The sequence below is a fragment of the Mya arenaria genome, chromosome 3 (genome assembly GCF_026914265.1).
Source record: "Mya arenaria isolate MELC-2E11 chromosome 3, ASM2691426v1".
In the NCBI taxonomy this organism is placed as follows: Eukaryota; Metazoa; Mollusca; class Bivalvia; order Myida; family Myidae; genus Mya; species Mya arenaria.
This window is the reverse complement of record NC_069124.1, coordinates 13,226,511-13,246,575: the sequence shown is the minus strand read 5'-3', so window position 1 is coordinate 13,246,575 and position 20,065 is coordinate 13,226,511. Positions and strand designations below refer to the sequence as shown.

Genomic DNA, 20,065 nt, shown 5'->3' with positions numbered 1-20,065 from the left:
TTTCAGTAAGATATCATTAATTATCATTAAAACGAACCAGCTTCTCATTTAGTTCACACATGCTTATCACTAGTTCCATTTACTTTAAAAGGCGGGCCCATGAGTACGGCGCTGACGGTGACTTCTAGTGTCCATGACTCAATTGTGTTCATCTTCATAGTGGTTCTGCTGCTTCTTTGTCTTCGAAAACAATGCCCAAACGTGTTAACATGAATCTTAAAAAAATACATTTTACTTTTCAAATTGCCAGCAATATTTACTGACGGTTATTGCCTTCTACTGCAGGTCAAGAATACACTAAGTTGGACTCGTTGCTAACTCAAAGGTACATTTCTTTTCTTTTATAGCATTCATTCAAAGATCGTGACGCGCTACATCTGGGTATCTGTATGGTTGACAATACAATACAATACAATAAAATGGTGATTTATTTGTAATACATAATGCCACCGGCCAAAAATACAAATCTATAAAGTTCAAAGAGTGATGTATATTTTATGTTACGCATGCACTATCAATAATGTGATGTAATTAAATTAACATTAATATGCACTGTTATAACTTATTTAAATGACAACTACAAGAACTTCGACAATGTAAATATACAATGAGTTTGTGCAAATTTTGTTTTACAGTTAAAAATAATGTCCATGATTAAAAATATATAGCCCTTAATTCCTCGTATAATGGGCAATTAATAAGAAAATGAACATATTCGGGGTTTTTAAGCCTAAAAAGAAAAAAAGAAAGACATGAAATATTAGTACTGACTTTTTTATTTCATAATTGGAGTGAAGCCTCACACATAAATCCTACTCGACCCGCTCCTGAGCAAGATAATCAGTGATATCCTACTCGACCCTCTCAAGGGCAAGATAATCAGTGATACAATCAACGCAGCTACCACCATGTGATGACAGTCCGATTACAGCTAGACACGACATAATGCAACACTGTGTGATAAGAGTACATGTATCTCCTACCAGAAGATTGTGTCTTTCAGTTCAACGTTAACACATTTACTTTTGGAAAACAGCGAATCTTGTAAATAAATCATTTAACAGCGAATAGAGAAGTCGACACTGCTAGTAGAAGTGGGTCGGTTTGCAGAATTATTAGAATGCTTAATTATAGTTTCGTTGTTAAATATTCGAACTCTTTAGTACTTTAGTATAGTATTTCACTACATGAAATTAATGATTATGTTAAATGGGGCAAAAAGAGGTTAATATATACAAATAAAAATACAAATACATTAAGTCTGAATTCATTATCAAGTTTTCAACTCATTTGACCTCCAATGATAAAAATGCATATGATTTAGATACAAATCGAAGTTTTTCATATTTAAGTTCGAAAATTTTATGCTGAAAAACTCATTGTTCTTATTTAAAGCGTTAAACCACTTAAATATTAAAAACTGCGATCTGATATTTAGTCACCAGTCTTATATCACAGGATTTCAGATATTTACGCAAAGATTGGTTCATTCTAAAAAAAAAACTTAAAAATGTTGTTTAAACGGTCAATCTGTGAGAGTGCAGCTTTAATGTCATAAACGAAGTCGCATGTCGCATCACTTGTTAATACAATGGGTTTTTTTATAAGTACGAGTTCTTCAGATTATTCAGGGATACCATATCCTTATTGATACAGTTCCAATATAATAATAATACAGAGTTGGATACTATAAGGCTCTTTCGCTGGTTGTTTGCAATGCCGTCATTTCACGCACGTATTTAATATGCATTATGCGACACAATTAATTCTTGTAAAGTTGTTATTGAGAACGGAGCTGGTTGTTTTCATTCCAAGCTGAACAACTGGATTTTTTTCTCCTCATTCGTTCCACCAAACACGACCATTTTCTTGCAATCCTTTGTAGCACTGATGGCAGTCGGTAGCTGCACGTGAAGCGGATAGTAGCAAATAACTCTGGCGGTTGGTGATATTTGCACAATGATGTTGTGTGCACTGCAGACGAAAATGCATTCAAGAGGACCGACACATAACCCAGTTGGTCCCTTGATTGCACCGTCTTTCACAGTTTTAGTTTCCGTAGCTTTTCCCTGCATGTTGAAATAAAGCACAGCGTCTTCAGCCTTGTCTGACAAAACAATTGTATCTCGGGTGTTCAGGTATGCGATGGCGCAATTTTCCTTTTCATATTTCTTATCATTTAAAGGAAACTTCAAGTCAGTCGTGGAACCATTTTGTAAATCAAACTTCCTGACAACACGCTTGTCTCCGACAGTCACAGCCAGAATCGTTTCAATGTTCATACACCAGATTTGACCGAAGTCGTCATTAATCGTATGAGATTTTGTCATAGTAATTTTGCTGTTTGTGTCAATCTCATATATTTGAAGATATCTCGAACGCGAGAATAAGCCCGACAGTGATCCAGATATTGCAAAGGTATTGTTTGAAAGCACGGCAAGTCCCTGAGGTGTGCACTCAAGTTTGCAAGTTTCAAGTTTGACCAGTTTGTCATCAAATATGACGCAAACATTATTTATAGATTCAGCAGCGATGAGTTTTCCATCCCGAAGAAAATCCATAGCAACATAGGAGGCACTCCCTTTGAGACCGGCGTCTTGTTTGGCATCGGACGTCAAAATGTGAGTTTGCTTGAGTGGCCTTATAACGGGGAGGGGCCCACCTTCGGAAATAGACTTATCAATATGTACAGTCACAAAATCATCAGTCGTATTCAGCAGGGTTGAAAGTTGATCGTCAAATTGAAGGCATACATCAACATCAAACAGTTCAGAGTCTATCTTTTTAGTTTCTTTTTCAAATTGCTTCAGAACTGTTTGGATTTTATGATATGCAATGAAAATCATTTCTACAGAGCCACTTTCGACCACTTTCTTAAATGCTTGCAACAATTCATCCAGTTCTTGTAACATCTTATCACATATTTTCTGTTTTTCTTCAAGCTCGCCCAGAAATTTAGATTTTTCTTTAAATGCCTCTGCCATTACTTCAGTCTGCATATTATTGATATGTGTAGTTGTACACTCCTGTATCTTTTTCATTACCTCTGGAATTTCTTTTTTGTTCCGTTCAATACTTTCTCGACTGTGTTTGTAACGTTTCTGTAGAGCTGCCGCAGTGGAACACGCTGCCATCATTTCAACAAGAAGATCTGAAGGTTCAAAGTTGACATCTCTAACGTATTTATCTATAGCTTTTACTTCTTTGCATGATTTATGAAACTCGATAGCACACAAGGAGCAACACAGTTTGTCATGATCCTTACAGTATATTTCAAACAGTTTGCGATGGTTTTCACACGCATCCAGCCCAGTCATGTCCATAGGAGTAACGTCTGTAAATGAGCTTTCGAAATCACTTGATAAGGTAAGTGACTCCAATGCATCGGTTGAACCAGATGCTAAATCATCATCGTCTTGTCTACGTCCATCTTGCTTTTCGTCGCCAACTGGTTCAATATCGTGACCTGACATGAAAGAAAACTTCTCGTGAACAGTGGCACATTCTGAACATTGATACTGTAAACAAGTATTGCAAAACACTTTCGCTGTTGTTCTTTTGTCCTTTTTTAAACACGGGCCACACGTACGCTCCGTTCGTCCTCCAACTTGATCATCCACACAACTTTGTCCAGACATAAAGTCAGTCATTATTTAGATTTATCCTTTAGTTTTAATTAAAAGACGACAATTAAGTTGATAATCAACATGAAGTTTATTTTACTTCCGCCCTGTATAAAATATACACCCCGTCACGGATAGTTTACACCAGCTATCGACTATTGTACACACCTCAATGCGAATAAGGCTGTATAGACGTGGATAGTTTAAATTCAGTACATTAATCTATTTTAAGATGAGATCGAGGATCTTCATATCGATAACACGTTTTGTGAATCAAATGGATGTTTTATTTTCTTAAATTATCATTATACCGTGCGGTAGTTTTAATTTTACCGAGACAGATGTATATTGCTTTTAGTTTGACATTAAAAATACACAAAGACGATGTAAAGTGACCTACTTATACGTTAAAGTATGTAACTATGGCGACAGGCCTGACTGTGTCCGATGCAAAAGAAAGTGACACACGTTGCGGATCCTGCAAAAATGTTGGGTTTAATCACCGCGCACAATTCTACTGTAAAACATGTTCTCAGTATCAGTGCAGTGAATGCGTAAAAGTCCATGACGTATATCAGTATATGTTTGGACATGTTATACAGCGACTTGGTTGTGGAACAAGTGGAACTGGGGCAGGGTCAGACACTGACAATCCCGAATTGTTGAGGGTTATCAATAAGTTTGACATCTGTGACGTTCACGGAAAGACTCTGGAAATATTTTGCCAAGAACACAATGAGCTGTGTTGTGCTTCCTGTGTGGTTAACCACCTCGGATGTGAAAACGTCAGAAGTATATCGAAACACGTGGATGAAATATCAATTGATGCAAATCAAATACAAAGAAAAATAAAGGAATTAGAAGTAAATGTGAATGGATTAAAACAGCACATTCAGACACGAATAAGTAAGATTGACTCTCAGTTCTCTTTCGTTAATCGGTACACTAATACTGTCAAATCTTCTGTGGTCGACATATTCCCAAAACTGACTTCAAATATCAGCAACAATGTAGATGAAAAAACAAAGCCAGAATTGAACCGTATTAACACTCAAGATGCAGAATGTCAAAGGCTATCTCACGCGCTAAAGAATTACTGTACACGGTATACAAAAATTATGAAACAAGGAACCGTCACCGATTGTTTTAAAGCTGCCATCACATTTAGCAAATATCTTACCAACCAGGAGCCTAAATTGGAATTTAAAACAAAAATGACTATCACTGACATGACCATGACGGTAACTCACACCCTTGTAGATTTCCACGTGCTAAGAACACAAAAATCATTAATTACAAGAAAGGCATCTTCTTCAACGGGAGATCTGATTTATCCAATGCGTTTGACTAGACAAACAACTGTAGATTTAACAGCCACAATGAATGCAAAGAATCCAGTTGTTCTGTCAGGTATAGAGTTTTTACCGGATGGTAGGATTGTAACGGTTGATGGTCGAAATAACCAGTTTCTGGTCATGGGCTCAAATGCGCCAGACCTACTTGCTACTTTCAGCCTTGACTATGTACCCTATGATCTTGCTGTTATATCTAGTGGAAGCTGGTCAACTGATGTGGCAATAGCCTACGACGCTTATTTAAGTTTTTCACCAATCATAATTCTGTCAGTAAGAAGAAATAACGACATTGTTGAAAAAGCGAGATTGAGGACGTTCTGTAACTATGATGCTGTGCGTGTGATGGACACAAATACTCTGATAGTCGGGCTTCAATTTAGTCGTTCTTCTGCAGAAATGGTAGAGATTAGCTCAGCGGATAGATTGGATTTTCCAGTAAATTTACCTAGGAAGGACTTAACGTTCGGCGAACGCAGTGCAACTCTTGAATATATACCCTCTCGTAAAGTGCTCATCATCGCACATAAATGGAAAGATAAGCTGTTTTTCTGCGATGTAACGGACAAAGCGAAGACTCATGTAGAAGTAGTGAATGCAAACTTGAAACAACCCTGTGGGATGTGTGTAGGTCCGATGGATTGTGTGTATGTATGTTCTTACGGAACACACACAATTATGCAGTTTTCACCACACGGTGATTTTGTTTGCTGTTATCAGATCAATAGCAACCCCATTTACTGGCCAATTGCTATAAGCATTTCGAAAGATGGATCAAAAATGGTTGTAACAACGAACAAGAAGGGTGAAGATCTGGTAACATTTTCCCTAAATCCTTTTACTAAGGCTTTTAGTTAAATCGATGAAAATAAAAATTGAACATATACATTGACAAATCAAATGAACTTATTGTGAAGCGATGTTTAACATGATTTATCATTCTGAATGTAAAATGGAAGTGTAAAGTCTCAGAAATGACAAGATTAAAATGATGATGTTTTTTTTTATTTTATTACACAAATGCCTAAATTTTCGCATATATGTAATGACTTGTAATATTTATGGCAACGCTACATGCATTTTATTTATTTATAACAAATGTTTGTAGATTGTAAAATACTTTCAAACGTATCTGCAATAAATTAGTTCACTCAATATTTGTTTCTGCAAGATTTTTAACTAAAGCTGAGGTTTTGTCCCACACGAAATCCTGAAAATCCTCGTCATAAGTAAGTCTCGCTGACCGACATGGTTGTGAATTGTCATAGTAACACCCACTAACACTTTCCACTTCTGGGGACAAGGCGGCGTATAAAGTTGTATCCGCTCCCTGCTCTGGTGTCTAAAATAATGCGAAAACTGTGTAAGCCCTTAGGAAATCGACTGAGAACTGTGAAATGCAACTATGGTCCCACTTGACCTCCTGTTTGAGAAACCTTTAAAAGTTAAATCGCATTCACTTTAACATAAGTGCCGACGCCGACGCCGACGTTCGGGTGAGAAGGATAGCTCTCCTTATTATTCGAATAGTCGAGCTAAAAATTAGTCGCAAAATAACAACCCATGTTATAATTTGTTCCTACAAACTCACAAGGACAAATACATGAATTGATACCACTATCATGCACAAATATCGAGTTAACATACCAGATACAAAAACTTCCCAATAAGTCCCAGAGGGTATTTATGTATGAAAGTTAGGTGTTTCCAGAGGTCCGTCCTGACAACGCCGGGATGTAGGACACACACCGACACGCACGAGTGCGCCTTCCGCAGTTTCCGGTTCAGTGCATACATGGACGCCAATATCAGAAGCTTGGAGTCAGCATAAGCCTTGTGGCTGGAATACTGGTACCACGCTTGTGCCCTGCAGGAAAAAAATGAGTCACGATGTCATTGCATATTGATATTGTTTTAAGTATGACCCCTATTCAAGGCCTATGTGTACTGTCTATTTTAAAGCAAAAGTTTTACTACGAGCTAATTGATCAGAATACTTCATTGTAGATTTACGCCAGTGGTTTTCCTGAACAAAATATCAATTTAGCCAAGACAACTCAAAGCTATTTTTCTACTTAAAACTATATAATAAAAATGAAAATCGGTGTCTTGTATATACATAATCTTTCGTTTATTTCCGTCTCATTTTTGAACATAGCAGAACATAAAATTGAACATAGCAGAACATAAAAAAGTCATTTACATAAAACACATAACCGGTTGAGTATGAGCCATGCATATTAATGAATGATAGTTTCAATATAATATTACATTATATAAAATAATATTGTACTTAAAAGGATAATAATACTTAAGAAACGAAATAACAATATTACAAGGCTCCTACTCAACATGCAATATAGTGGTATGTTAGTTACTCTAAACATCAAACATTCTTTTTTTAAACAATTGTATAAAGTAGAAATATTTTAAAATTTGAAATAGCAAAGCAGGTCTTTGCACTAACACAAACCAAGTCTTTGTTGGAGAACATAAAAATGAACTTTTCAGTATCCGGTAATGTAACAAACTCTTAGTTAAGTTCACTTGCTGCTGTATACAAATATATCTCTTAGTTGTTTGGTATATTGGGCATGCCAACATAACATGAATTTCACCCTCAACACAATTTCTACAGAAAGGACAAACACGATTCTCAAGAGCTAGAACTTCATTTCTCCCACCTCAGATTATAAGTATCTTCCATGGCCGAGAGTGTAAGATAGGTTCATTCCGACCCTAGCGTAGGGTGTTTTGCGGAAACGAGGTTTACCGAGTTTCCGCAAAACACCCTGCGCGAGGGTCGGGATGAACCTATCTTACACGAACGGCTATGGTAGATGCTTTTTCTCCCATTAAGTAAAAATGTATTTTTTGCTAAAACTCTTTAGTGCTGAGTGAAAATAATTGCGTACGGATATGCGATAATTCGTGGTTGTCATGGATATTCGCGCAATGATTCAGAGTATGTAAATGGTCTGATCGGTCTTTAAATAGTTCCAGGAAGAGTGAAGCATTATTTCTTGAAAGGTGCGTGAAAACTGTTTTCTGGTGACATTTGAAGCGAGAAATAATTAACTCGCATTCTAAATATTGCCACAATACAAGGTTTCCATGATGCGCTAAGACGACAGTCTTCAACAAGGGACGTAATAACACTGTGGTGACCATTAAAAGAAGTTCCATCCGGGCATTTTATCTTCGCCCGTGGGCAAGATAAGAATTTCTAGCATGGTTAAATTAATGGATCTACTTTTCTCCCACCTCATATAAGTAGATCCATTAATTTAACCATGCTAGAAATTCTTATCTTGCCCACGGGCGAAGATAAAATGCCCGGATGGAACTTCTTTTAATGGTCACCACATTGTAATTACGTCCCTTGTTGAAGACTGTCGTCTGTAGCGCATCATGTAAATCTTGTCTGGTGGCAATATTTAGAACGCGAGTTAATTATTTCTCGCTTCAAATGTCACCAGAAAACAGTTTTCATGCACCTTTCAAGAAATAATGCTTCACTCTTCTGAGAACTGTTTAAAGACCGATCAGACCATTTACGTACTCTGAATCACTGCGCGAATATCCATGACAACCACGAATTATTGCATATCCGTACGCAATTATTTTTACTCAGCACAAAAGAGTTCCGACAAAAAAATACATTTTTACTTAATTTTGTTTAACTGAGGTGGAAGAAAAAGCATCTACCATAGCCGCTCGTGTAAGATAGGCTCATCCGGAATGAATCTATCTTACACTCTCGCCATGGAAGATACTTATAATCTGAGGTGGGAGAAAAGTAGATCCATTATTTTAACCATGCTAGAAATTCTCGGAAGATACTTATAATCTATCTCTCTAAATTTCAATCGGTGCGACTCCACACCTCATTTTTGCAAAGGAGGAGCCATGTTTGTTGGGAATGAGCATATCTACGTATTTCTCAGTTTTAAAATTTTGTTTAATACATGTTCAAGTCTTGCTATCCGCATTCTACACAATAGTGTATGAACAAGACAACAGCTGTTGAACTAATCAATGTCATTATACATTTGCACATAAATGTAGCTGCCGTTTTATAATGCGTGGTTTGTCTGTGTTGTGCGAACGAAATGTGTCGTTCAGCGTCTGTTAAGCCTTAGTCATGTGCTTTTAATCAGTGTATTTTTGGCCCCTATAGTTTCCATTATATATCAGAAAGCAACAAACCTGTTTTCAAGATTGTCAAGATCTGGCGACCCTATGATGTGCATATATGATGAAACATTTACAACTCTTGCCCAGCTGTTCTCTGTTCCTGTCTGTACCAATGTTTCAAGCAATCGTGATGTTAAATGAAAGTGTCCCAGGTAATTCACTTGAAACTGACTCTCGAAGCCGTCTTCCGTTAATTCATATGGGGGAAACATGATGCCAGCTGAATGAAAGAGATTGGATTGATTGTTCAGAAACTAGTTTAAGTTAACAATGTGCTTAAGGAGATCATTGTTAACTTTTAAACGTGAATTATTTGATGTGCTAATATATCTAAACAAGAGATGTTTGTCAAACATTATGCCCCCTGAGCGCCATGTTGTCAGGATTATATGGACAATTGAATGAAATATGCATGGACCGAAATGACAGCTGGTTTGTCACTGACATTGGATGCCGTTGAGGCAGTTTCAAGATTATGACCATTCAAAGTGTGAAGAGGGAGTGTGTTATGACCATGACCTTTGACCTCAAAATCCATAGGAGTCATCAGCTGGTCACAAAAAATATAAATGTCAAGTCTGAGGGCCATGGATGCAGGCATTGACAAGTAATCACACAGACAATATTTTTCGTTCTAGGTCACTGTGACCTTGACCTTTGACCACATGACCCTTGAAATCATAAGGGGTCATCTACAGATCAGACGCAGCATCAAATCAAGTTTGTGAGCCATGGGTGCAGGCATTGTCAAGTTATCACTCGAAATATTTTCGCATTCAAGGTCACTGTAAGCTTGACCTTTGACTCGATGACTCCTAAAATCAATAAGGGTCATCTTCTGGTCAGGCCCAACTTCCATGTCAAGTTTGATGATCATAGGTTCAGGCATTGTTGAGATATCACAGGGAGAAGATTTGTTAACTTTTTTTGCGTTAAATGTTACTATGACCTTGACCCGATGAACCCCAAAATCAAGAGGGGTCATCTACTAGTCAGGCTCAACCCTTCATGTCAAGTTTGATGACCATAGGTCTAGGAATTGTCGAGTTTGCTTTCAAGGTCACCTTGACCTTTGACCCCTAAAATCAATAAGGGTCTTCTACTGGTCAGGCTCAACTTCCAAGTCAAGTTTGAGGGCCATGGGTGCAGGCATTGTTGAGTTATCATTCGGACAACCTTTTATCATTCAAGGTCACTGTGACCTTGACCTTTGGCCCAATGACCCCTAAAGCCAATAGGGGCCATCTACTGGTCAGGCCCAACGTCCATGTCAAGTATGAGGGCCATGGGTGCAGGCATTGTTGAGTAATTACTCGGACAACCTTTTACCATTCAAGGTCACTGTGACCTTGACCTTTGGCCCGATGACTCCCAAAATAAATAGGGGTCATCTACTGGTCAGGCCCAACCTCCATGTCAAGTATGAGGGCCATGGGTGCAGGCATTGTCGAGTTATCACTCAAACAACCTTTTACCATTCAAGGTCACTGTGAACTTGACCTTTGGCCCAATGACCCCCAAAGACATAGGGGTCATCTACTGGTCAGGCCCAACCGCCATGTCAAGTATGAGGGCCATGGGCGCAGGCATTGTTGAGTTATCACACTGACAACCTTATACCATTCAAGATCACTGTGACCTTGACCTTTGGCCCGATGACCCCCAAAAACAATAGGGGTCATCTACTGGTCAGGCCAAACCTCCATGTCAAGTATGAGGGCCATAGGAGCAGGCATTGTCGAGTTATCACAGGGACAACCTTTTACCATTCAAGATCACTGTGACCTTGACCTTTGGCCCGATGACCCCCCAAATATAGGGGTCATCTACTGGTCAGGCCCAACCTCCATGTCAAGTGTGAGGGCCATGGGTGCAGGCTATGACGAGTTATCACTTGAACAACCTTTTATCATTCAAGATCACTGTGACCTTGACCTTTGGCCCAATGACCCCTAAAGCCAAAGGGGTCATCTACTGGTCAGGCCCAACCTCCATGTCAATTATGAGGGCAATGGGTGCAGGCATTGTCGAGTTATCACACGGACAACCTTTTACCATTCAAGGTCACTGTGACCTTGACCTTTGACCCGATGACCCCCAAAATCAATAGAGGTCATCTACTGGTCAGGCCCAACCTCCATGTCACGTATGAGGGCCATAGGTGCAGGCATTATCAAGTTATCACTCGGACAACCTTTTACCATTCAAGGTCACTGTGACCTTGACCTTTGGTCCGATGACCCCCAAAAACAATAGGGGTCATCTACTGGTCAGGCCCAACTTCCATATCAAGTTTGATGACCATAGGTCTAGGCATTGTTGAGTTATCACTCGGACAAGCTTTAAAATTATTTACCATAAAAGGTCACTGTGACCTTGACCTTTGACCCGATGAGCCCTTTAATCAATAGGGGTCATCTACTTGTCAGGCCAAACCTTCATGTCAAGTTTGATGACCATACATCCAGGAATTGTTGAGTTATCACTCGGACAAGCTTTGGTCTACCGACGGACCGACCGACCGACATACCAACATGCCTGTGCAAAGCAATATACCCCTCTTCTTCGAAGGGGGCATAATAAAACAGGTACAGCTAAAATAGTTGTCTAAAATCATGTTAGAAATAATGCATTTTACAGGTGTATCCAATAAACTTCAAGAGTAGTAAATATTTGAAAGTCAACAACGCTGAATTTAACAACCTTAACTTTACAAAACTTCTGAACAATCGGCCTATAACATACATGTAACAAGCTATTCAAACTAAAGTGATTGTATGAGCATCGGAATAATTTCAGGGCGGAATGGTTATATTATGAATGGAAGGAACGTTAAACTTACCGTTATTTATTAAAATATTTAATCGTAGATCCCGTGATAAAAAGTCATCAGCAAAGTCGTCAACTGACTTCATAGATCCAAGATTCAGGTGAATAAAATCGACTGAAAGAGAAAATATCAACGTTACTGTGAATAAAATGCATACATTTGCGGATCCGGGAGGGGTGTGCCGCTAAAAGTCATCCAAGTTTACTTGTTTTCAATATCGGAGTAAGAGGTAATAAAATACGCCCAAAATGCACCCTTTTAGACTAGAAATTGTTGAAATTTTCTGAAGGGAGTACCCCCAAATTCCCCTGCCTTCACTTTAAACAAATAAATTTTGATTTTGAGGGAGGGGCGCAAATCAAAAGGTTAGGGCCCTAAGTTACGCCCCCTCTAACATCAAAACCTTGATCCTCCCCTGACATTGCCCATGTAACGCATTTTTTTATTAATACACGAAAACTATTTGAACCACAAACTAACAAAATAATAATTAAATTTATTTTAATGTTTGCATATACCGATGTTTATAAACATATATGATGATATTATGTAAACAAGAGAGGATGTCCTTTTACCTTTCGCGTTTGGAAAGTCTTTTCTGATTGCTTTAATTGCATCATTGCCCGTCTTCCTACACTTTCCACCTGCAGTAAAAAAATTAAAATAACACAATGGAAACTTCAGTGACAAGCACATAGCCGAAACAGTTTACAAGGTACAATGCAAACCTTACAGGCACTGATCATGAGTCACTAATTGTGCAAACAACCACAGACGCATCAACAAAACTGTTAGCATAAATCTTTGGTCACCGTTGTGGAACGGCCAGAGCGGGTTAACGTTTGGAGTACGCAAACTCACACTCCCAACATTAATCAACTTCAAAGTCTTCATTTGAAGCAAAATATTGCCTTCCGACGTAGCATTTATGACGCAATTAGGACGTGGTATACACACACTGTAAGACAGCTCTATGCATAAAGTAACACTAGTATATGCCGTTCTTCTTGTATATACAAATATACGCCAATTCAGAGCAAACATAAACTTCAAGACAATAAAGATTAATGAAAAAAATCATTTAAACTTAAAAAAGTCCTTCAAATACTCAATGAACAGATATTATAGATATAACGATTGAATCTGACCGGAGCAAACGCATTTATTACAACACTTAACTAAGTCTATGCCAGTGTTATTACCTGATGATTTATAATGATATTAACAAAGTGATTCGAATCTTTCGGATACATAGATGACATACCAATAAAAACGTGTATGCTTCTGGCTACGAGACTTTTTGACACATGGAATCCTATTCCAAGACTGCCACCAGTTACAATAGCCACCTTGCCCGCATGATTACAAGTATCTGAAAATAAAATACTTTGTCTGATGAACTTCAGTTAAAATTTTCTTCATTACTTTGTCTTTTTTTATCTCAAAATCATAATTTATAGAACGACAATGACAGTCGCGGGATGCAAAAGCCCTGGTTTATCTTGTTACAAATAGACATTACACTATTGTGATGTCTATAATTGTAATAAGATACACCAGGGAGCTTTTTCGTCCCGCTGGCTGTTTCAAGACGTCTAGAGCTGGTTTTCCATTTGACTTGAGTTCGAAAATGTCATTCGATGCACATGCAAACGTTTCCCTAGGTTGTTATATTAGGTAGTAGGTTGCGTTGTACCAGTGTTTGCAGGCTTTGCTTTACATCGCTTACAAGCAATATAATGGATAATTTATAAACTGTTGTCTGCTGCGTTTAACAACGTGAAATGTAATACAATTACTATGCAGTATGCAGCCGTTACTGATAAGAAATAAAGCACATGTTAACCTTTAAATGTTCTCCGTCCCTTTATCAATTGTAGAAATAAACACCAACCACCAAGAATATACGTCAAAATGTAATAAACTGCTAAATTCAAAACTGAAAGTAGCACCATTTTGTAAACTTCCGTTTTAAATATAGTAGGTTTAAAGCACGGCTCTCGCGGTCTTCTACTGTTTTCACAGATAAAAAAGGGTCCGATTTTTTTATTGACTTCGGAAATTTAGACATTAGTGACTTCAATACATTTGATAATGCTCATTTAAATTAGCTTTTAGTTGCTATTTTTCTGTTGGATGTAACAAATAGCGCTCATTTTAGCCCCGATCGGCGACGGACAATTCTCCCTTTTGTAGGGGGAATTCAGTTTTGAATTTCGATATTTTTGTGGTTTAATTTCAATTTTATACCCGTATAATAATAAGTGTGCAACTTTATGTTTGTCCAAAACAAAACGGTTGATTTGTGTACGGTAATATTGTCATGACTATATTGCAATATTCATGATCGTTATAAGAGTTCCTTTAAAGGTGCACAATATAGGTTGATGCAAAAAATATTTCAGTTTATAATTTTTATGCATTTTTGTGTTTAAGGTGGAACGCGACTATGAATATTTTTTCGAGTTACTGTCTGAAAATTGGTATACGAATAGAAGAGCATATGCCCAATCAGGGACTGTTTTGATATTTTCAATATTCGGAACAGTTTTGAAACTATGACTCCTCAAAATACACCACTGACGTCAATTTTGAGACGTCTCTCATATTTTTGCGTTCCAGCTACAATAACCGATAGTTTCACCAATTCTTCGTTTACCGCTAAGAAATTTAAACCTCAAGTGCGTCTTGTGAAAACGTTCACGCACATGTATTTTTCTTTCTCTTGTTTTACGTTATTTATTTAAAATTCGTCTTTAACGTCATTTTTCGCGGGAAAAACGGCGTCGTGTTTCGCTGAAAAAAGGTGCGCCTTTCTTTAATTCTTGAAAAAAATGCTCGTTTAATTTTTTCATTTTTTTTGAATACATGTATTCAATGTTTTATTACAAATCGCCTGATATCAAAAAAAGGGTACCTCACCGATTTCGTTTTTGCGCAGTATCAAATAATCTAACCCCTATACCTGTTCTTTTTCATTACGTATTGTTATAAAACGTTTAGCATGACGTAAATCGAACTATTATTTACGCTAATAAGAGCGTAGTTTTGAATAAACCACTGATCAATAACATATAACAGTTGTTGTTAATTTTAGTTAAATTGATCATTCAACATTGTTTTTTTTCTGTTGAATTCCGAATAGTTAACATTATTAAGTAATTAAAGCACTGATTATAAATGAACTATAGTTAAAGTGACATGCTTATCCAAAATCCATGCATAAACATGTATAACAAGATCAATTTTGTCTAATAAAACTTTAACTTCTTACTCAATTATGCATATATGGAAAATATTAATTACTGGTTACAAGATTTTAACCGCGTGTTTAATAACAGAATGCACAAAAACATTAAATTATTGGTGAATGCTAAACTATTTACTGTGGTCTACTCTAATCTCATAATGTAAACATACCATGTTTTATGCTAATTTCTTTCAAATCAACTCGGTATTTCTCAAAAGAACCTTTGTTTTCGACAAGATTTCTGCATCCAAGCGTCAGATCACACACGGCCTTACTATCATGGAGGTCAAATAGACTAATTTTATTTGCATGTAGAATGTAAGCTTTTTATTTATACATATATATAGCTATATCCTACCTATATAAATATTTTGACAACAATATGCTATAATTTTAATCTGTACTATTATTTTATATAATATTATTTATGTTCTATGTCTATCAATGTTTGGATATATTATGAATATGTCCAGCCATGGGGAAAATTAAGATATTGAGTTGAGTGGAGATAGGAGAGTAAGTGTGCATCTTTAAATAGTTACTATAAACTCATTTTGTTAAGGGTTGTTATAGCTTACATACAAACACACGCACACAACGTACAATAAAGTCAAGCACGCGTAAAAACGCACCCCACACACCACCCCACACTCAAGCACGCGTGCACACGCATGCATATATGCGCACGCGCTCGCGCTCTCGCACACACACACACACACACACACACACACACACACACACACACACACAAACGATCATACGCACGCCCATACACACGCACACACAAGCACACGCACGCTCACACACACATGTACGCTTTCACACGCAGGCATGTATGTACACACGCTCGCTTTACTTTAAGATCATCATTTGAGCCATTTGGAACATATATTTTATCATAGTGTGTGTGTGTGTGTGTGTGTGTGTGCGTGTGCGTGTGCGTGTGTGTGGGTGTGCGTGCATGTACGAGTATGTGGGCGTATACGTGTGTTCATGTGAGTGCATTTGTGTGAACTATAACATTGCTTAATAAGATGAGATAATAGAAATAATTCAATGTGATCATTTACAATCAGTGCAAACACAAGTATTAAACACAAATACGATTTACCACAATTAATACTATTGTTTTAATTTGCCTTTAAGAATAAATACATATCGAAAACAATGGTTCTTATGAAGAATACCGAGTTTAATTTGAAAGAAATATGAGACCATAGTTAATCTTTTAGCATTCACCAAAAAAATAAAATACTTATTTTTGCGCTTTCTACTATTAAATAAACAGTTACAATCTTACAATCTGATCAGTGAATAATATGTTGTATGAGTTTATTATTTAGTAAGAAGTAAGGGTTTATCAGTCAAAATAAATGTTTGTTATACATGTGGAATATTGATTTGAATATTTTAAAATTTTAATGTGTTTTAAATTAACGCCGATTGACCCAGTTATATATTGACCACATGAGTCATTTTCTTTCTGTTCAAAGAATGACCGATCATTTTTTAACGTCAAGAATTGACCATCCCCCACCCCTCCCCAAACCGTTGCGTAACAAATGACCCTCGTTGAATATTTAAGAGTTATATTCACTATAAAACTTCAATAATATGGTTACCAATATTAGTGGAATTTATTAATTGTATATGTTTTTATTCAACGATAACCGATTGACTACATAAAACTTAGATTCAAAACACTGAACTGTATAGTTGCGTATTTTATAGATCTGTATACTATTACATTTTTCTCCGATAGTGACATACAGAAGAAAACTTGGATGATTTTAGGGGGGGGGGGCTGCACCCCCTCTACTGCCGGTATCCGTTTGTGCTTATTACAATGCAGATTTCTGTCGATTATCATTAATTGGTTTGTTAGTTATATTTTGTGTATGAACAGAGTGTCACACATGCTTTTGCTTAGTTTAGAGCCTTATAACTGCAGATCTCTACTGATACTGATTAAAGAAATTGGTAACTAATAAAGTAGTAGAACCGTTTATTTTTGTGTTATTACTGTAGATGTATATATAAAAAACAAAGCACTAATCAGCATAGTCACAGCTCATAGCATTGTGACTGGAACGATTATTGATGGGTATTATCAAAATATTATAATTCGGCAAATGAGATTGCTTAATAATTAAGAAAGCCTTTCATTAAAATAGCCGCCAGATTTAAGTCATTAATTTATAAAGCTGGTTATTCAGCGCCCGTCTTGTGTGGAATTAGATATTTTGTACAACAACAATAACAAATATCCCTAACATCAAACAGATCAGACACTCTAAGATTTCTAATCTTTTCATTTAATAAACAAAAACAATTCGATTAACGTCATGCTAAACGTTTAAATACACTACGTATTGAAAAAGAAACAGGTATAGGGGTTAAACTATTTGATACTGCGCAAAAACGAAGTCGGTAAGGTATCCTTTTCTTGATATCAGGCGATTTGTAATAAAACATTGAATACATGTATTTAAAAAAATCAAAAATTAAACGAGCACTTTTTTCAAGAATCAAAGAAAGGCGCACTTTTTTCAGCGAAACACGACGCCATTTTTCCCGCGAAAAATGACGTTATAGACGAATTTAGAAACAATAACGTTCAACAAGAGAAAGAAAAATATATGAGCGTGAACGTTGTCACAAGACGTACTTGACGTTGAAATTTCATAGCTGCAAACGAAGAATTGATGAAACTATCGGTTATTGTAGCTGGAACGCAAACATATGAGAGACGTCTCAAAATTGACGTCGGTGGCATATTTTGAAAATCGTAGATTCAAAACTGTTCCGAATATTGAAAAAGTAAAAAGAGTCCCTAACTGGGCATATGCTCTTCTATTCGTATACCAATTATCAGACAGTAACTCGAAAAAAAAATCATAGTCGCGTTCCACCTTAACTCAGTTGACTCCAATGATTAAAACATAAAAAAACATGATTTAGGTACAGATACAAATAGATGCAACTCAACTCAACTCAACTTATCTTTATTTCCACCGAAATCGATGATATGCATTATATGTACAAACAACTTAAATAACTGCTAATTACAATACAATACAATGTTTAAATACTGATGTATGCATGGTTAAACATGAACATTTGATTTAGATATGATATAATGTTTAATAGTTTACACATATTATATACCATGATATATATGAAAAGACAGTCCATATTCTTTACAACAACATTGCAGCGCATTATGTACTAATGCAATGATGGATGTATGTGTATGCACACCTTAAAAATACATGGCGTACACTGATATAATTCGGCACTGACAGTTCGGCGCCAAGGAGGGCCAGATAGAATGAGTCTTTGTCCATTGATAGAAGTACACTGGCTAGATCCACGTCGATCGCTGCGACGTCAGAAATAAAACGCCATCTCGAACGTTCATGCTTATAGCACGAGTACACTTTATGTGTCTCTATATTGTCTGTTTCCTCGTTGCAATGTTCACAGCGAAGAATGCTATCTGTAGGCACTTTGCACCATAGTCTTGCAATACTGGTTTGAATGTGCCGGTAATAACTGGAGTCGAACACTTGATACACAATTGCATGTGTAACGCTAGGGTGTAAAATCCTAAAGCGTCTAAAGTCATCGTCGGATAAAGTTCGTTCTGACCACTGTAGAGTAGCTGCAGACAGTACACGGCTTTTTACAATGCCTTTCCACTGCTGTTTGGAAGGCATGCGTTCAGGGTGCAATAACGAATCATTCACGAAGCTTTGTAACCCATAAGCACATAATAGTTTACATATATCTGGTACATAACCTAAATTCACAGTTCGGTCACATACAAATTGGAAGTAACGTCTTATAAATATGTTTCTGGTTGTACATTTTGTATCAAGACTAAGAATAGCATGCAAGAATAACAATTTTCTTATGATAACTAATGTATATAACTTATTCAATCCTAACATAGATTCACACATGTCCGATCTGGTTTGGATGTGAAATCCTTGAATCTTCTTAACAATAAAGTGTTGAAGTCTGTTAAGAGAAATGATATCACTTGATGTTACATTATTCCATAGTTCGCTACAGTACAATACAATCGGTATAATTATTTTAAGGTACAAATTTGCTGATACTAAAGGATTAAGGCCATATGGATGGACTCCTTGAGCTGTCATAGCGAAGAATGCGTTTTTGGCCTTTTGGCATCGTTCCTCTATTCTTAATTTACATTTCATATTAGAGACTTGTTTGACACCCAGGTGGTTAGCACAGTTCGTTTGAGGAATTATATTGTCACCGTACATAATGGCCACGTTTGGTGGATTACGTTTCTTGCTGAACACTACTATCTCCGATTTCTTCACGTTCATATCAATGTTCCAAGTTTTGCAATATCGGTACACGATATCCATCATGCGCTGTAGGCTTAGGGGAGATAAGGCTAGCATAGCAATGTCGTCTGCATATGATGGATTACCGGCCCTTGTGGACAGAACTGTGCACCCAAGATCACTATCTTCAAGGTCCCTCAAAACCTTGTCGACGTATATCAGGTAATAGAATGTGGAAAGCACACCACCTTGGCGAACAGATTTGCGTACAGCTATTTGTTTTGACTTTTCACATTTATAAAGGCTCATAGTGTTTTATTTGTATCTAAATTGTTTGTGTTGTTTTTCTTTCTTTTTATCATTTAGTTAAATAAGCTAAACATGATAATGCATTAAAAATGCATCAACCTATAGTGGACGCCTTTAAATCGGAAACAAATGCTGAGTGAGCACCAAATCCTTTATACCAGTTAATGCATAGTCTAGTCTTT

General features: G+C 36.9%; 2 protein-coding genes across 2 annotated transcripts; both read right to left on the bottom strand.

Moving 5' to 3' along the window:
• Window positions 1-1,805: 1,805 nt before the first annotated feature.
• LOC128225698 (uncharacterized) lies at window positions 1,806-3,650 on the bottom strand. The gene has a single exon (XM_052935607.1). It carries the CDS (start codon window positions 3,648-3,650, stop codon window positions 1,806-1,808), a length of 1,845 nt encoding a protein of 614 aa, XP_052791567.1.
• Window positions 3,651-5,981: 2,331 nt separating this feature from the next.
• LOC128225697 (dehydrogenase/reductase SDR family member on chromosome X-like) lies at window positions 5,982-18,599 on the bottom strand. The gene is made up of 8 exons (XM_052935606.1): window positions 18,534-18,599; window positions 13,699-13,726; window positions 13,267-13,374; window positions 12,578-12,646; window positions 12,015-12,116; window positions 9,185-9,392; window positions 6,623-6,842; window positions 5,982-6,317 (listed from the first exon to the last, which is right to left on the bottom strand). Exons 1-8 carry the CDS (start codon window positions 18,597-18,599, stop codon window positions 6,123-6,125), a joined length of 996 nt encoding a protein of 331 aa, XP_052791566.1. The 3' UTR covers window positions 5,982-6,122.
• Window positions 18,600-20,065: the final 1,466 nt, after the last annotated feature.